Source organism: Entelurus aequoreus, linkage group LG09 (genome assembly GCF_033978785.1).
Source record: "Entelurus aequoreus isolate RoL-2023_Sb linkage group LG09, RoL_Eaeq_v1.1, whole genome shotgun sequence".
Lineage (NCBI taxonomy): Eukaryota > Metazoa > Chordata > Actinopteri > Syngnathiformes > Syngnathidae > Entelurus > Entelurus aequoreus.
In genome coordinates this window covers 169,819-188,388 of record NC_084739.1, presented here as the reverse complement: position 1 = coordinate 188,388, position 18,570 = coordinate 169,819, and the positions used below count along the sequence as shown (strand labels likewise).

General features: G+C 36.1%; 2 protein-coding genes across 2 annotated transcripts in view; one reads left to right on the top strand and one right to left on the bottom strand.

Moving 5' to 3' along the window:
• Positions 1-2,030: 2,030 nt before the first annotated feature.
• On the bottom strand, positions 2,031-5,900 carry LOC133656733 (otoraplin-like). Its single transcript, XM_062057566.1, has 4 exons — positions 5,697-5,900; positions 5,487-5,626; positions 2,427-2,537; positions 2,031-2,351 (listed from the first exon to the last, which is right to left on the bottom strand). Exons 1-4 carry the CDS (start codon positions 5,809-5,811, stop codon positions 2,328-2,330), a joined length of 390 nt encoding a protein of 129 aa, XP_061913550.1. The 5' UTR covers positions 5,812-5,900; the 3' UTR covers positions 2,031-2,327.
• A 6,183-nt stretch (positions 5,901-12,083) lies between these two features.
• Positions 12,084-18,570, top strand: part of LOC133656732 (GTP-binding protein 2-like) — a 76,314-nt gene continuing 69,827 nt past the window's right edge. Inside the window, exons 1-4 of the mRNA XM_062057564.1 lie at positions 12,084-12,403; positions 16,191-16,217; positions 18,102-18,286; positions 18,390-18,498. Coding sequence (XP_061913548.1) covers positions 12,209-12,403; positions 16,191-16,217; positions 18,102-18,286; positions 18,390-18,498 — 516 coding nt within the window. The 5' untranslated portion in view covers positions 12,084-12,208. The remainder of the gene's footprint in view (positions 12,404-16,190; positions 16,218-18,101; positions 18,287-18,389; positions 18,499-18,570) is intronic.

Below are 18,570 nucleotides of genomic sequence, written 5' to 3'. Positions count from 1 at the left end.
AGTGTGATTTTGTTTTGTTTACAAGGAAAGAAAAACAAAAGTTGAAAAAGGGAGATCATGTCATATATGTATGTGCTGCGGTTGCTATAAGAACGTTGCAACAGCTGCCGTAAAGAATCAGAATCAGAATCAGAATAGTTTTTATTGCCATTGTTTGAGAACGGGTTCACAAACTAGGAATTTTTCTTGGTGCAATCGTGCAACATAAAACACATATAACACATATTTGGTATAAAAAGAGCTGTGACTGAGCTATCAGATAGACTTAGAAGGGATTCAAGGAATTCAAGGAGCTGCTGTTAGGAGTTCTTGTTCATTTGCCTGACGGCCGAGGGGAAAAAACTGTTCAGGTGGCGGGAGGTGTGGGTCTGGATGGAGCGTAGTCTCCTGCCTGAGGGGAGAGGGGAGAATAGTGTGTGTCCAGGGTGAGAAGAGTCAGCTGTGATCCGACCAGGAGGTGCGTTGCTATGTTTCCGGTTGGTCGTAAAAGTGTTGGTCATGTCTGCTCAAATCTCCCAGTAAAGTTATTCATTGGATTATACCTTTTGTTTTGAACTTTATTACACATTGGAGCGCTTTTTCCCGTCCATTTTTTTCCTGCTTTCGCTATCTGCGCTTAATGACCGAGCTACGTGACGTCATTTCTTGTGATGTCACACGGAGCATTTCTGGTCGGGACGGGATTCGTTCCGAGGGGTTCGAATATAGAACCAACTCTTTTTCTTTACTATAGTGGTCTCGGTAACGGGTACCGGTTTTTAAAAAGGGATTCGAGTCAGAGGACTCGGTTCTTTTCTTATCGAACAACCGGGAAACCCGGTTTCGAGTATCATCCCTAGCGTCTACCAAAGTTCCACACAGCATGTCAGAAAAAGAATCCACCTCATCCAGTGGTGAGCAGGTGGAGGATGAATGGTGGACCGGGATTGGCTGGCTGATCAACAGGTGAAATGAGGAGCAGCTGGGAACATGAGGCAGTGATTGAGTGTGACCTGTACAAACAATAGAAGAAGAAACAAAACAAACAAACTCCCACTACGTGGAACATAACACGCCCACCAATTGTGGATCAATCAATCAATCAATCAATGTTTATTTATATAGACCTAAATCACAAGTGTCTCAAAGGGCTGTACAAGCCACAACGACATCCTCGGTACAGAGCCCACATACGGGCAAGGAAAACTCACCCCAGTGGGACGTCAATGTGAATGACTATGAGAAACCTTGGAGAGGACCGCATATGTGGGTACCCCCCCCCCCCCCCCCCCCCCCCCCCCCTAGGGGAGACCGAAAGCAATGGATGTGGAGTGGGTCTGACATAATATTGTGAAAGTCTAACACATCAGCAAAAGTCCAGTCCATAGTGGGGCAAGCAGGAACCATCCCGAGTGGAGACGGGTCAGCAGCGTAGAGATGTCCCCATCTGGTGAACAGGCTAGCGGTCCACCCCGGGTTTGGAGCAGAGTAGAAAAGAAAAGAAAAGAAACGGCAGATCAACTGGTCTAAACAGGGAGTCTATTTAAAGGCTAGATTATACAAATGAGTTTTAAGATGGGACTTAAATGCTTCTACTGAGGTAGCATCTCTAACTTTTACCGGGAGGGCATTCCATAGTATTGGAGCCCGAATAGAAAACGCTCTATAGCCCGCAGACTTTTTTTGGGCTCTGGGAATCACTAATAAGCCGGAGTTCTTTGAACGCAGATTTCTTGTCGGGACATATGGTACAATACAATCGGCAAGATAGGCAGGAGCTTGACCGTGTAGTATTTTATACGTAAGTAGTAAAACCTTAAAGTCGCATCTTAAGTGCACAGGAAGCCAGTGCAGGTGAGCCAGTATAGGCGTAATATGATCAAACTTTCTTGTTTTTGTCAAAAGTCTAGCAGCCGCATTTTGTACCAACTGTAATCTTTTAATGCTAGACATAGGGAGACCCGAAAATAAAACGTTACAGTAATCGAGACGAGATGTAACGGACGCATGGATAATGATCTCAGCGTCGCTTGTGGACAAAATGGGACGAATTTTAGCGATATTACGGAGATGAAAGAAGGCCGTTTTAGTAACACTCTTAATGTGTGACTCAAACGAGAGAGATCAATAAAGTTTGTCTAAGTCCAAGGCCAAAAATGTTGGTTAGGACATCCGTAAAACTAACCCGTTATCATTAAAACTGATGTGAATTGGCGTGACAAATAAATGAAAGGCCGCCGCAGTTTGGTTGCAGCACTTCTCCTGCGGATAACAACCGTGGATTCAAATTCTGTCGCCCAGATTGCTGGAACGAGCACAGAGGAAGCATCCGTCCGTGTCCGCCTTATTTAAGCACAGGAGAAATCTGCGTTCTGGAGTGAAAGAAACACATTTATAAAGCTCAGTGGATATGAAATATGCATCCAAGGCCAAGTTAATGTACTCACTGTTGTTGGAATCTCAACTGTTTCCTCTCTAAACCTCTGCGTCTCCTTCACTAAGGTAGCAGGGAAGTATCCGATGATGCCCATCTGGTCCACGTAGCAATCGCCGTACACCTACAACAGTGACCACAACTCAAAGGCTTGTACAAACCCCGTTTCCTGTATGAGTTGGGAAATTGTGTTGGATGTAAATATAAACGGAATACAATGATTTGCTAATCCTTTTCAAGCCATATTCAATTAAATGCACTACAAAGACAAGATATTAAGATGTTCAAACTCAAATAATAATTAACTTAGAATTTCATGGCTGCAGCACGTGCCAAAGTAGTTGGGAAATGGCATGTTCACCACTGTGTTACATGGCCTTTCCTTTTAACAACACTCAGTAAACGATTGGTACCTGAGGAAACTAATTGTTGAAGCTTTGAAAGTGGAATTTTTTTCCCATTCTTGTTTTATGTACATCTTCAGTCGTTCAACAGTCCGGGGTCTCCGTTGTCGTATTTTACGCTTCATAATGCGCCACACATTTTCTATGGGAGACAGGTCTGGACTGCAGGCGGGCCGGGAAAGTACCCGCACTCTTTTTTTTACGAAGCCACGCTGTTGTAACACGTGCTGAATGTGGCTTGGCATTGTCTTGCTGAAATAAGCAGGGGCGTCCATGAAAAAGACAGCGCTTAGATGGCAGCATATGTTGCTCCAAAACCTGTATGTACCTTTCAGCATTAATGGTGCCTTCACAGATGTGTAAGTTACCCATGCCTTGGGCACTAATGCACCACCATACCATCACAGCTGCTGGCTTTTCAACTTTGCGTCGATAACAGTCTGGATGGTTCGCATCCCCTTTGGTCCGGATGACACGATGTGGAATATTTCCCAAAAACAATTTAAAATTTCGACTCGTCAAACCACAGAACACTTTTCCACTTTGCATGAGTCCATCTTAGATGAGCTCGGGCCCAGAGAAGCCGGCGGCGTTTCTGGGTGTTGTTGATAAATGGCTTTCGCTTTGCATAGTAGAGCTTTAACTTGCACTTACAGATGTAGCGACCAACTGTATTTAGTGACAGTGGTTTTCTGAAGTGTTCCTGAGCCCATGTGGTGATATCCTTTACACACCGATGTCGCTTTTTGATACAGGGATGGAAGGTCATGGTCATTCAATGTTGGTTTCCGGCCATGCTGCTTACGTGCAGTGATTTCTCCAGATCCTCTGAACCTTTTGATGATATTATGGAGCGTAGATGTTGAAATCCCTAAATTTCTTGCAATTGCACTTTGAGAAACGTTGTTCTCAAACTGTTTGACTATTTGCTCACGCAGTTGTGGACAAAGTGGTGTACCTCGCCCCATCCTTTCTTGTGAAAGACTGAGCATTTTTTGGGAAGCTGTTTTTTTACCCAATCATGGCACCCACCCAGGCCTGGCCCTAACCAATCTGGCGCCCTAGGCAAGATTTTAGGTGGCGCCCCCCCACATCGACAGTGAAGTGTATATACTCACAAGAAACCGAATAGCTTTGTCTTTGACCTTTTTTTTTACTTAAAGAAAGCAAATTAACATATTATATGAGAATGTTATGTTATGATTATCTTTAACCGAATCACAGCAGTGCTCAAATTAAAAAAACAGCATTCCCTCTCATGTGATATTGCTTAATTAACATTAATGATGTGCACTTTAACAACTAGGCTTACAACTATACCTAATATATAAAGGGGTGGAAAAGTGACTATTACCTGCAGGGCAAACATTATCTAACCAGAAGGCAATAACAATGTAAACAAAAAACACCTGCTTAAAAGATCTAATACAAATGTCCCTGAGGAATGTAAGGTGGGAGTACTGTAAGTACCTAACGTTACATTATTATTTTCCATAACAATTTAGCCCCCTCCACAATATTAACCCGACGTTAAAACAGAACTAGCTATTTATTGATTAGCAATTGCCGAATCATGTAAATAAATAAATAAATAAATGGTTGTACTTGTATAGCGCTTTTCTACCCCTTTTTAAGGAGCCCAAAGCGCTTTGACAGTATTTCCACATTCACCCATTCACACACACATTCACACACTGATGGCGGGAGCTGCCATGCAAGGCGCTAACCAGGACCCATCAGGAGCAAGGGTGAAGTGTCTTGCCCAAGGACACAACGGACGTGACTAGGATGGTAGAAGGTGGGGATTGAACCAGTAACCCTCAGATTGCTGGCACGGCCACTCTCCCAACTAACATTAGCCACTCTCCCAACTAACATTAGCTTAATGCTAAAAAGCCAGGTTACTATCCCATTCTGTAACAGACAAATAATTTCATGTAGGCTAACGTTACCTACCTGCTACCTCTGTCTTTTTCTCGTTTCTCCTCCTCTTCTTCTTTTCTCTTTTCTCTTCCCTGGGCACCTGACAGTTTTGGCCGTTTTGACATCTTGTGTTGATTTTTTGATGTGGTGACGTCCAAAAAAAGTCATGATACGGGAAGGGAGGGGGCGCACCGTGGTAACAAATAATGTTTCTATTAAATAGGCTTTACTTTGCATTTTAATTAACGTGGGATTATTTTTTTGTATTTAGAAATAATAGTACCAACTTTTTTTTTCTTTCTTTTTTTTTCTCCAATATTTGTGGCACTGGCGTGGCGCCCCCTGGTGGACGGCGCCCTTAGCATTTGCCTATACGGCCTATGCCACGGGCCGGCCCTGCACCCACCTGTTCCCAATTAGCCTGCACACCTGTGGGATGTTCCAAATAAGTGTTTGATGAGCATTCCTCAACTTTATCAGTATTTATTGCCACCTTTCCCAACTCCTTTGTCACGTGTTGCTGGCATCAAATTCTAAAGTTAATGATTATTTGCACAAACAATAAATGTTTATCAGTTTGAACGTCAAATATGTTGTCGTTGTAGCATATTCAACTGGGTTGAAAAGGATTTGCAAATCATTGTATTCCGTTTATATTGACATCTAACACAATTTCCCAACTCATATGGAAACGGGGTTTGTATTATATTTCAATGCGGTCTCATTTCTTAGTGTTTTGGACCTACACTGCCAGACCAGAAGACGCCACCGCCCTCCTCTGGTACCAGTTTAGAATACACATAAACCTTCTGCTCCTTCTTGAGGTTGATGAATCTGCAGTCCGGACCTATGAAGTCATCCAAAACTGTGGCCATGGAGAGCACATCTGAAAGAAGGAACCACGCAAACATGTGACGCCTTAAGCGTCGTTCTCACCCGAGTTACTTCTTACTCACACGAGCACTCTTCGTCGCCGCACGTCTTTTTATCCGCCAGCTTTTCCGCCTCCACGGCCTCCGAGGTGTGGCGGAGCGTCCCCAGGCAAAGCAGAATCACGAGCGGGCGCAGCATTTTTTTTTTCCCCCCTCCAAAAAATGTTGCAGAAGTGGAACTATTAAAAGGATTCGAGAGAAAACTTCCCTCCAGACGAGGGGAAAACAAATGGGTGGTGCCTTTGCGTCACAGGCGGAGGCCGTCCAATCAGGGTTGGTGTTCAAAACGGTCACACGCTTGTTAACTGCCAGAGGGAGTTGGGCCAACTATTCTTAAAAACAACATGTTTACTTGCACGGTTTATGTAGAAAATGAGTCTCTTGCTTTAGGAAAACGCTGCATACATCTATTACAACATCTATTACCATGAATTGATTAACGTGAGACTTAAACAAGTTGAAAAAGTTGTACATATTCCGTACAATTGACCATTTAGTGGTCAATTGTACGGAATATGTACTGTACTGTGCAATCTACTAATATTAGTTTCAACCAATCAATCAATCAATCAATCAAAGAAACTCGGTAAAACTGCCAAAAATGCAGAAAATTCCAAATATCCTTGCCAAGGCACTCTTAAAATAAAACATTTATTTAAAGGCTGTCAAATGATTAATAATTGTTTTAATCAGACTAATCACGTTTAGGAATTTGGAATAATCATGATTAATTAGATTGAACTTAGCTTAAGAAAAGACCCACATATTTGTACACAAATGCAATTTTATTGTCAGGATGTGCATGTGTGTTTGTGTGTGTGCATATTATATTATTAAAAATAGACGGCAGGGATATATGCGTTAAAATGTAATATCGGAAATTATCGGTATCGTTTTTTTAATTATCTGTATCGTTTTTTTTTTTGTTTGTTTTTTTTTAATTAAATCAACATAAAAAACACAAGATACACTTACAATTAGTGCACCAACCCAAAAAAACTCCCTCCCCCATTCACACAAAAGGGTTGTTTCTTTCTGTTATTAATATTCTGGTTCCTACATTATATATCAATATATATCAATACAGTCTGCAAGGGATACAGTCCGTAAGCACACATGATTGTGCGTGCTGCTGGTCCACTAATAGTACTAACCTTTAACACTTAATTTTACTCATTTTCATTAATTACTAGTTTCTATGTAACTGTTTTTATATTGTTTTACTTTCTTTTTTATTCAAGAAAATGTTTTTAATTTAGTTATCTTATTTTCTTATTTTTTTAAAAAGTACCTTATCTTCACCATACCTGGTTGTCCAAATTAGGCATAATAATGTGTTAATTCCACGACTGCATATATCGGTTGATATCGGTATCGGTTGATATCGGTATCGGTAATTAAAGAGTTGGGCAATATCGTAATATCGGATATCGGCAAAAAGCCATCCCTAATTATAATTGTATATTAAGTATGTAAAAGTTCGACTCCTACTTTGCTTACTTCCATTATGACTTTTTTAAAGGTTTGTAATCAATAACAATCCGCCGCTCCCAGTCTGTGGAACGCTGTCCCTGACCACTTGAGGGCACCACAAACTGTGGATGCTTTTAAAAAAGGTTTAAAAACCCTTCTTTGAAAAAAAAAAACAACCTTTTTTTAGATGTATGCATAGTCTCTAACTTTAGTAAAATGCTGCATACATCCATTACAATGTGTAGAAACTCGGTAAAACTGCCAAAAATGAAGAAAATTACCAATATCCTTGCCAATGCACTCTTAAAATGAAACATTTATGTAAGGGCTGTCAAATGATTAATAATTGTTTTAATCAGACTAATCACGTTTAGGAATTTGGAATAATCATGATTAATTAGATTGAACTTAGCTTAAGAAAAGACCCACATATTTGTACACAAATGCAATTTTATTGTCAGGATGTGCATGTGTGTTTGTGTGTGTGTACATATTATATTATTATAATTGTATATTAAGTATGTGAGAGTTCGACTCCTACTTTGCTTACTTCCATTATGACTTTTTTAAAGGTTTGTAATCAATAAGAATTTGCCGCTCCCAGTCTGTGGAACGCTGTCCCTGACCACTTGAGGGCACCACAAACTGTGGATGCTTTTAAAAAAGGCTTAAAAACCCTTCTTTGAAAAAAAAAACCAACCTTTTTTTAGATGTATGCATAGTCTCTAACTTTAGTAAAATGCTGCATACATCCATTACAATGTGTAGAAACTCAGTAAAACTGCCAAAAATGAAGAAAATTCCCAATATCCTTGCCAATGCACTCTTAAAATGAAACATTTATATAAGGGCTGTCAAATGATTAATAATTGGTTTGATCAGACTAATCACGTTTCGGAATTTGGAATAATCATGATTAATTAGATTGAACTTAGCTTAAGAAAAGACCCACATATTTGTACACAAATGCAATTTTATTGTCAGGATGTGCATGTGTGTTTGTGTGTGTGTACATATTATATTATTATAATCGTATATTAAGTATGTGAAAGTTCGACTCCTACTTTGCTTACTTCCATTATGACTTTTTTAAAGGTTTGTAATCAATAAGAATCCGCCGCTCCCAGTCTGTGGAACGCTGTCCCTGACCACTTGAGGGCACCACAAACTGTGGATGCTTTTAAAAAAGGCTTAAAAACCCTTCTTTGAAAAAAACCCAACCTTTTTTTAGATGTATGCATAGTCTCTAACTTTAGTAAAATGCTGCATACATCCATTACAATGTGTAGAAACTCAGTAAAACTGCCAAAAATGAAGAAAATTACCAATATCCTTGCCAATGCACTCTTAAAATGAAACATTTATATAAGGGCTGTCAAATGATTAATAATTGGTTTGATCAGAATAATCAAGTTTAGGAATTTGGATTAATCATGATTCATTGGATTGAACTTAGCTTTAGAAAAGACCCAAATATTTGTACACAAATGCAATTTTATTGTCAGGATGTGCATGTGTGTTTGTGTGTGTGTACATATTATAATATTATAATTGTATATTAAGTATGTGAAAGTTCGACTCCTTCTTTGCTTACTTCCATTATGACTTTTTTAAAGGTTTGTAATCAATAAGAATCCGCCGCTCCCAGTCTGTGGAACGCTGTCCCTGACCACTTGAGGGCACCACAAACTGTGGATGCTTTTAAAAAAGGCTTAAAAACCCTTCTTTGAAAAAAAACCCAACCTTTTTTTAGATGTATGCATAGTCTCTAACTTTAGTAAAATGCTGCATACATCCATTACAATGTGTAGAAACTCAGTAAAACTGCCAAAAATGAAGAAAATTCCCAATATCCTTGCCAATGCACTCTTAAAATGAAACATTTATAGAAGGGCTGTCAAATGATTAATAATTGGTTTGATCAGAATAATCAAGTTTAGGAATTTGGATTAATCATGATTCATTGGATTGAACTTAGCTTAAGAAAAGACCCACATATTTGTACACAAATGCAATTTTATTGTCAGGATGTGCATGTGTGTTTGTGTGTGTGTACATATTATAATATTATAATTGTATATTAAGTATGTGAAAGTTCGACTCCTACTTTGCTTACTTCCATTATGACTTTTTTAAAGGTTTGTAATCAATAAGAATCCGCCGCTCCCAGTCTGTGGAACGCTGTCCCTGACCACTTGAGGGCACCACAAACTGTGGATGCTTTAAAAAAAGGCTTAAAAACCCTTCTTTGAAAAAAAAACAACCTTTTTTTAGATGTATGCATAGTCTCTAACTTTAGTAAAATGCTGCATACATCCATTACAATGTGTAGAAACTCAGTAAAACTGCCAAAAATGAAGAAAATTCCCAATATCCTTGCCAATGCACTCTTAAAATGAAACATTTATAGAAGGGCTGTCAAATGATTAATAATTGGTTTGATCAGAATAATCAAGTTTAGGAATTTGGATTAATCATGATTCATTGGATTGAACTTAGCTTAAGAAAAGACCCAAATATTTGTACACAAATGCAATTTTATTGTCAGGATGTGCATGTGTGTTTGTACATATTATATTATTATAATTGGATATTAAGTATGTAAAAGTTCGACTCCTACTTTGCTTACTTCCATTATGACTTTTTTAAAGGTTTGTAATCAATAAGAATCCGCCGCTCCCAGTCTGCGGAACGCTCTCCCTGACCACCTGAGGGCACCACAGACTGTAGATGCTTTTAAAAAAGGTTTAAAAAAACCCTTCTTTTTAAAAAAAAACAAACACTTTTTTTTTTAAAATGTATGCATACTAGTTCTAGCTATTAGGCTGTACTAGTTCTTATTTTAATTTATTTTTATTATCTTTTTATTTTTATTTTTTTTAATACACTGTAGCACTTTGAGTTTGTTTACTCAATGTAAAGTGCTTTTTACAAATAAAATCTATTATTATTAAAAAGAAAAACATCTATAAGAGTGGATTTGAATGGGTGTTTTTTTTAATAATAATATTCGAGTTTATTATATATATATATATATATATATATATATATATATATATATATATATATATATATATATATATATATATATATATATATATATATATATATATATATAATATAATATAATAATAATAATATTCGAGTTTATCATATATATATATATATATATATATATATATATATATATATATATATATATATATATATATATATATATATATATATGATAAACTCGAATATTATTATTATTATATTATATTATATATATATATATATATATATATATATATATATATATATATATATATATATATATATATATATATATATATATATATATATATATATATATATGCATATACACATATATATATATATATATATGGGGTTACCCACATATGCGGTCCTCTCCAAGGTTTCTCATAGTCATTCACATCGACGTCCCACTGGGGTGAGTTTTTCCTTGCCCCTATGTGGGCTCTGTACCGAAGATGTCGTTGTGGCTTGTGCAGCCCTTTGAGACATTTGTGATTTAGGGCTGTATAAATAAACATTGATTGATTGATTTATATATATATATATATATATATATATATATATATATATATATATATATATATATATATATATATATATATATATATATATATATATATATATATATATATATATGTATATATATATATATATATATATATGTATATATATATATATATATATATATATATATATGTATATATATATATAAATATATATATATATATATATATATATATATATATATATATATATATATATATATATATATATATATATATATATATATATATATATATATATATATATATATATATATATATATATATGATAAACTCGAATATTATTTTTTGAGCCATACTTTTTGGATGATGATGATGACATTGTCAAAAATTGTATTTGACTGGTAGAAAATTGATGGATATTATATATCCATTTCACTCCTTTTCAAATAAAATAAATAAATAAATAAAAATAAAGTCAATTTTGTTATAATGGCTGTTAAGGCTATAGCACTGTATTGGATAAAGCTTGCTCTTGTTTTTATGTATATTTGAAATAAAAATATATCAATATATATCAATATATATCAATATATATCAATATATATATATATATATATATATATATATATATATATATATATATATATATATATATATATATATATATATATATATATATATATATATAAATATATATATATATATATATATATATATATATATATATCAATATATATACATATATATATATATAAATATAATAATATACAAATTTATTTATCATTTTTATATATATATATATATATATATATATATATATATATATATATATATATATATATATATATATATATATATATATATATATATATATATATATGATAAACTCGAATATTATTATTTGAGCCATACTTGTTGGATGATGATGATGATGATGAAATTGTCAAAAATGGTATTTGACTGGTAGAAAATTGATAGACATCATTGCAATAAGCTTTACTCAGATATACTTGAACTAGTGAAAATAGCTGCATTATTCAGCTCAGAAATGTCACTCAAAAATGCTGCAATATCATTTCAAAATTGCACCGACACGATTTCACCGTATAAATGCAAACTTTCGTCAGTCTTGTTGACAAACATTGACTTCCGCGTCGGCTGACGCAAGGCTCTGCGTGCGTGCGTGCTGTTGGAAGCCAGAGCATCTCAGGCGGGCGGTGCTTACCGCTCGCCAGGCGACTTCGACACAGTGAACCGCCCTCTCGTCTTGCTCGTTTGTAATAAACAACTCGCATGTGATGACGTCTCACAGTGTGACGTATGTAGTCCTCGAACTCAAAACCACCCTTCCAGTATTGTTGTTATTTTGGAGACTTCGCAGGGTGTGTGTACTTGGTAGGGGTCGGGTGGGGGGTTTAGAACCACACACACACACACATAGTTATATATTTAAACTGCATTTTGTAACCCGCTTCTTGGACGCATCCACCCGCCGTCTCCGGTCCACGCAAATAGCTTATGGATGCACTGGTCTCGGACTTTTTTGCCTCAGAAAATGGACACGACTGTGACTCTCAAAGTGAAGTAAAGTCCGGGAATGCTTGCGGATTTGTCCCCAGAAGGGCTTCGGCGAAGAAGAAAAAGAAATCCAATGGTCGACACTTCAAACCGAGCTTTAAACCAAGCCATAACGCCCCGTATCTACCTCCGGAGGTAAGCTCGCCATATTAGCACCGGCGACAATAGCATCATGGATGCTATAGTTACTGCACAACAAGTAGCCTATAAACAATACACGACTTATATAAATGAAGATAGCAGCTAAAGTGTGTTATATATAATATACATTGTGTATTACTAAGTTTAAAGTGCTAGCATATTGTGTCCCACTCTTTGTTTGCTAACCAAACAATAGCTATATCCGTGTCCTGCCACGTAGCTTGTTGCAAAGCGAAAGTAAAAACAAAATAAAAAAAATAAGGGTTCCTTTTAATAACATTATATTTTTTTCAATTTATAGCTGGAATCCCCTTATAATTGTTTAAATTAGAGATGTCCGATAATATCAGTCGATAAATGCTTTAAAATGTAATATTGTACATATACATTCACTGTACAAGCACACATATACACATACTGCACATATACATATACTGCACATATCTAACGTTGTTGCCCTAGGGTAAACTGGGTATAACACATGGCACACTGACAAAGCTTAACCTATTGTTACTATAACAATCTACAAGGTTAATGTAGGTTGCTTCTCTTTCTTCCCCTCCATTTTTCTGCATTCTTTCGTATCTCAAGTTATCATTACGTATATGTATTGTTGCATTTGAACAATTGTATTGTTGATAATAAAGGTAAAGTATTGGTATTGTTTATTATCAATAGCACTATTTCTATTGGTATTCATATTGCTCCATTTTTAGTGTAATAATGCTCACTGTCATTTCTGTACTATTTTTTATTTTCACCAACTGCTTATTTGCTATTACTTTTACCATCATATTTGTACATGTCGTATTTGCTGATGTTGCTCTGTTGTTGTTGTTGTTTTTGTCTCTCTGTCTAATCCCCCTCTTGTCCCCACAATTCCCCCCTCTGTCTTCCTTTTTTTCTCTTTCTATCCCCTCCTGCTCCGGCCCGGCTGCACCAAATGATAATATAAATACATTTAATAAAGTCAAAATACAAATAAGGCAACAAGAGAAGTATCCTACACTTCTCTTTTGTAAAGTAAATCTGAACAGCCGATATGGGCATCTACATCTGCTATATGATTTGCCTGAGAAGCTGGGCATTTACACTCAATCACACAAAAGGGTTGTTACTTTCTGTTATTAATATTCTGGTTCCTACATTATATATCAATATATATCAATACAGTCTGCAAGGGATACAGTCCGTAAGCACACATGATTGTGCGTGCTGCTGCTCCACTAATAGTACTAACCTTTAACAGTTAATTTGACTCATTTTTATTAATTACTAGTTTCTATGTAACTGCTTTTTAACATTGTTTTACTTTCTATTATTACTATTCAAGAAAATGTTTTTAATTTATTTATCTTATTTCATTTTATACATTTTTTTAAAAAGGACCTTATCTTCACCATACCTGGTTGTCCAAATTAGGCATAATAATGTGTTAATCCCACGACTGTATATATCGGTATCGGTAATTAAGAGGTGGACAATATCGGATATCGGCAAAAAAAAACATTATCGGACATCCCTAGTTTAAATACATTTAAACATGTAACTGATCTCTTGATAGTAGCAGCTGTGTTTGTAAATATTTCAACAGGGGGGGGGGTGTCTTTATCTGTGCTAATAAACTTGTTTAGATGCGTTATTTTTAGGGATGTCCGATAATGGCTTTTTGCCGATATCCGATATGCCGATATTGTCCAACTCTTTAATTACCGATACCGATATCAACCGATATATACAGTCGTGGAATTAACACATTATTATGCCTAATTTGGACAACCAGGTATGGTGAAGATAAGGTACTTTTTAAAAAAATTAATCAAATAAAATAAGATAAATACATTAAAAACATTTTCTTGAATAAAAAAGAAAGTAAAACAATATAATAACAGTTGCATAGAAACTAGTAATTAATGAACATTTGTAAAAAATTAACTGTTAAAGGTTAGTATTATTAGTGGACCAGCAGCACGCACAATCATGTGTGCTTACGGACTGTATCCCTTGCAGACTGTATTGATATATATTGATATATAATGTAGGAACCAGAATATTAATAACAGAAAGAAACAACCCTTTTGTGTGAATGAGTGTAAATGGGGTAGGGAGGTTTTTTGGGTTGGTGCACTAATTGTAAGTGTATCTTGTGTTTTTTTATGTGGATTTAATAAAAAAAAACAAAAACGATACTGATAATAAAAAAAACGATACCGATAATTTCCGATATTACATTTTAACCCATTTATCGGCCGATAATATCGGCAGACCGATATTATCGGACATCTCTAGTTATTTTGTATGTTACCACACAATAACGAAGTGTTGCATTATTTGGCTTGACCGTCATTTACCCGACAAAGTAAACATACACTATATTGCCAATAGTATGTGGCCACCTGCCTTGACTCACATATGAACTTGAAGTGCCATCCCATTCCTAACCCATAGGGTTCAATATGATGTGGGTCCACCTTTTGCAGCTATTACAGCTTCAACTCTTCTGAGAAAGGCTGTCCACAAGGTTTCGGAGTGTGTTTATAGGAATTTTCCACCATTCTTCCAAAAGCGCATTGGTGAGGTCACACGCTGATGTTGTTGGAGAAGGCCTGGCTCTTAGTCTCCGTTCTGATTCATCCCGAAGGTGTTTCTATCGGGTTCAGGTCAGGACTCTGTGCAGGCCAGTCAAGTTCATCCACACCAGACTGTCATCCATGTCTTTATGGACCTTGCTTGTCATGTTGGAAGAGGAAGGGGCCCCGCTCCAAACTGTTCCCACAAGGTTGGGAGCATGGAATTGTCCAAAATGTTTTGGTATCCTGGAACATTCAAAGTTCCTTTCACTGGAACTAAGGGGCCAAGCCCAACTCCTGAAAAACAACCCCACGCCATAATTCCTCCTCCACCAAATTTCACACTCGGCACAATGCAGTCCGAAATGTAGCGTTCTCCTGGCAACCTCCAAACCCAGACTGGTCCATCAGATTGCCAGTTGGAAAAGCCTGATTCATCAGTCCAGAGAACGCGTCTGCAGTGCTCTAGAGTCCAGTGGCGACGTGCTTCACACCACTGCATCCAACGCTTTGCATTGTTCTTGGTCATGTATGGCTTAGATGCAGATGCACGGCCATGGAAACCCATTCCATGAAGCTCTCTGCGTACTGCACGTGGGCTAATTGGAAGGTCAGTTGAAGTATGAAGCTCTGTAGCAACTGACTGTGCAGAAAGTCTTTGCACTATGCGCTTCAGCATCCGTTGACCTCTCTCTTGTCAGTTTACGTGGCCTACCACTTGGGGGCTGAGTTGCTGTTGTTCCCAAACTCTTCACTTTTCTTATAACAAAGCCGACAGTTGACTTTGGAATATTTAGGAGCGAGGAAATTTCACGACTGGATTTGTATGACAGTTCCACGCTGGAAATCACTGAAAGCGGCCCATTCTTGCACAAATGTTTGTAGAAACAGTCTCCATGCTTAAGTGCTTGATTGTATACACCTGTGGCCGGGCTAAGTGATTAGGACATTTTATTCTGATCATTTGGATGGGTGGCCAAATATTTTTGGCAATATAGCATACATTGTAACTCCAATACTAAGCTAGTTAGCTTATTATAGTTAATGCAGAGTCACTCATACATGTGTTCTTAAAATTGTGCCTCCATATGTATTTCTTATTTCGGAAACTTGCAAAAGCTGCTGTGAGTTCAGTTACCTTTTCACCGCACAGTCAACTCTTTCAGTTTCAGTTTGATTGTCCGTGTCTGACTCTTTTTCTTTCATTGCAGGCTGAAGAGGGTAATATAGAGTATAAGGTAAGAGCATACACAACTTTTGACTGGTTTATTTAATCAACATGTTTGAGGGTGTTGTGGTTTGCTGGCATGTCGTTATATCATTACAAGTGCAACTATATTTGTGTTTGTTTCTGTGCCAACTGGCAGAACTTGCTGCATATATATATATATATATATATATATATATATATATATATATATATATATATATATATATATATATATATATATATTTTTTTTTTTTAATTAATTTTTTTTTTAAATTTATTTTAATTTTATTTTTTTTTAAATTATTTTTATATATATATGTAATATATAATATATAATTTATGTGTATATATGTATTAGGGGTGTGGGAAAAAATCGATTCGTATTCGAATCGCGATTCTCACGTTGTGCGATTCAGTATCGATTCTCATTTTTAAAAAATGTATTTTTTTTATTTAATTTTTTTTAATTTAATTTTTTTTTTTTTAATTAATCAATCCAACAAAACAATACACAGCAATACACGACACAGAACAAACCAAAAGTAGTGACACAAAAATGAATATTATCAACAACAGTATCAATATTAGTAACAATTTCAACATAGCAGTGATTAAAAATCCCTCATTGACATTATCATCAGACATTTATAAAAATAAAAAAATGAACAATAGTGTCACAGTGGCTTACACTTGCATCGCATCTCATAAGCTTGACAACACACTGTGTCCAATGTTTTCACAAAGATAAAATAAGTCATATTTTTGGTTCATTTGATAGTTCAAACAAATGTACATTATTGCAATCAGTTGATAAAACATTGTCCTTTACAATTCTAAAAGATTTTTACAAAAATCTACTACTCTGCTTGCATGTCAGCAGACTGGGGTAGATCCTGCTGAAATCTATGTATTGAATGAATAGAGAATCGTTTTTGAATCGGGAAAATATCGTTTTTGAAGCGAGAATCGCGTTGAATCGGAAAAAATCGATTTAGAATCGAATCGTGACCGCAAGAATCAATATTGAATCGAATCGTGGGACACCCAAAGATTCGCAGCCCTAATAGGTATGAATGTGCGTGTATGTGTGTGCATATTATATTAATATAATTGGATATTAAGTATGTGAAAGTTCGACTCCTAGCTTGCTTAATTCCATTATGACTTTTTTAAAGGTTTGTAATCAATAAGAAATATCCAGCAGCTAAAATGAGCCAAACATGGATAAATGTGGAGAAAGTGTTTTACATTTTTCCCATCATGCACTCTAAACGGATTTAAATGGGTGTTTTTACAAAAAAAAATTTAAAGCGGTGTTTGGATGTTTTTAATGACCTTTATTTTGTTTGCATTTTTCTTTTGCACCATGACTAGGGAAGGTTGCTTGGAGTGGGTCATATAAGTAAATGGTGTGCTGTGAAGTCAACACACATTTAAGGGTCATTGACCTGATTTGCTCACAATGTCTACAAGATTGCAGTAAATCTGCAACCTTCAGAGATTACCTGTTATTTATGATTCATTTGAAAGCTCTACGCCAGGGGTCACCAACCTTTTTGAAAACAAGAGCTACTTCTTGGGTACTGATTAATGCGAAGGGCTACCAGTTTGATACACACTTAGATAAATTGCCAGAAATAGCCAATTTGCTCAATTTACCTTTAACTCCATGTTATTATTAATAATTAATGATATTTACACTTAATTTAACGGTTTAAAAGAGGAGAAAACATGAAAATAATGACAATTAAATTTTGAAACATAGTTTATCTTCAATTTCGACTCTTTAAAATTCAAAATTCAACCGAAAAAAAGAAGAGAAAAACTTAAAAAAAGAATTTATGGAACACCATTAGTAATTTTTCCTGATTAAGATTAATTTTAGAATTTTGATGACATGTTTTAAATTTAGCTGAAGCTAGTGGAACCCACGCAAAGCCGTTTGGAGCACCTGGTCACGCAAATGAAATGGCGGCTCCAGGAGGGTCGCGGTGAAGCCGTCTATCAGATTGGGGTGGAGGACAACGGCATGTTGGTGGGACTGTCGGAGGATGACATGAGGGCGTCGCTGACGACCCTCCATAAGATGGCGGAGAAGTAAGATCTATTCCAGTCATAAAGACGCTTCCCCGCTGCCAACAAATAGTACATGTTGATGAATAAACAAGTAAATACGTGACATTGTGTTTGGGATTTGTAGAGTTGGGGCTGACATGACCATCCTTCGACACTCTGAGGTGGACTACGATGCCGATCAGCCTCATACCATTGCTGAAGTCTTGATTCGGAAGGTGCCTGATGACCAACAGGTTAGCAAGGCAGCCATAACGTGTGTATGATTCTTATATTTTTTTTAATTTTAATAATAAATTAAACGCCAA

Excerpts from the sequence above, each read along its gene's own strand:
- LOC133656733 (XM_062057566.1), bottom strand. The coding sequence starts at position 5,811 with ATGCTGCGCCCGCTCGTGATTCTGCTTTGCCTGGGGACGCTCCGCCAC. Across the intron at positions 2,538-5,486 it reads GCGTCTTCTGGTCTGGCAGT|GTGTACGGCGATTGCTACGT; the intron begins GTAGGTCCAAAA and ends TCACTGTTGTAG. Across the intron at positions 2,352-2,426 it reads CAGTTGAGATTCCAACAACA|AACGCAGATTTCTCCTGTGC; the intron begins GTGAGTACATTA and ends CTTTCACTCCAG.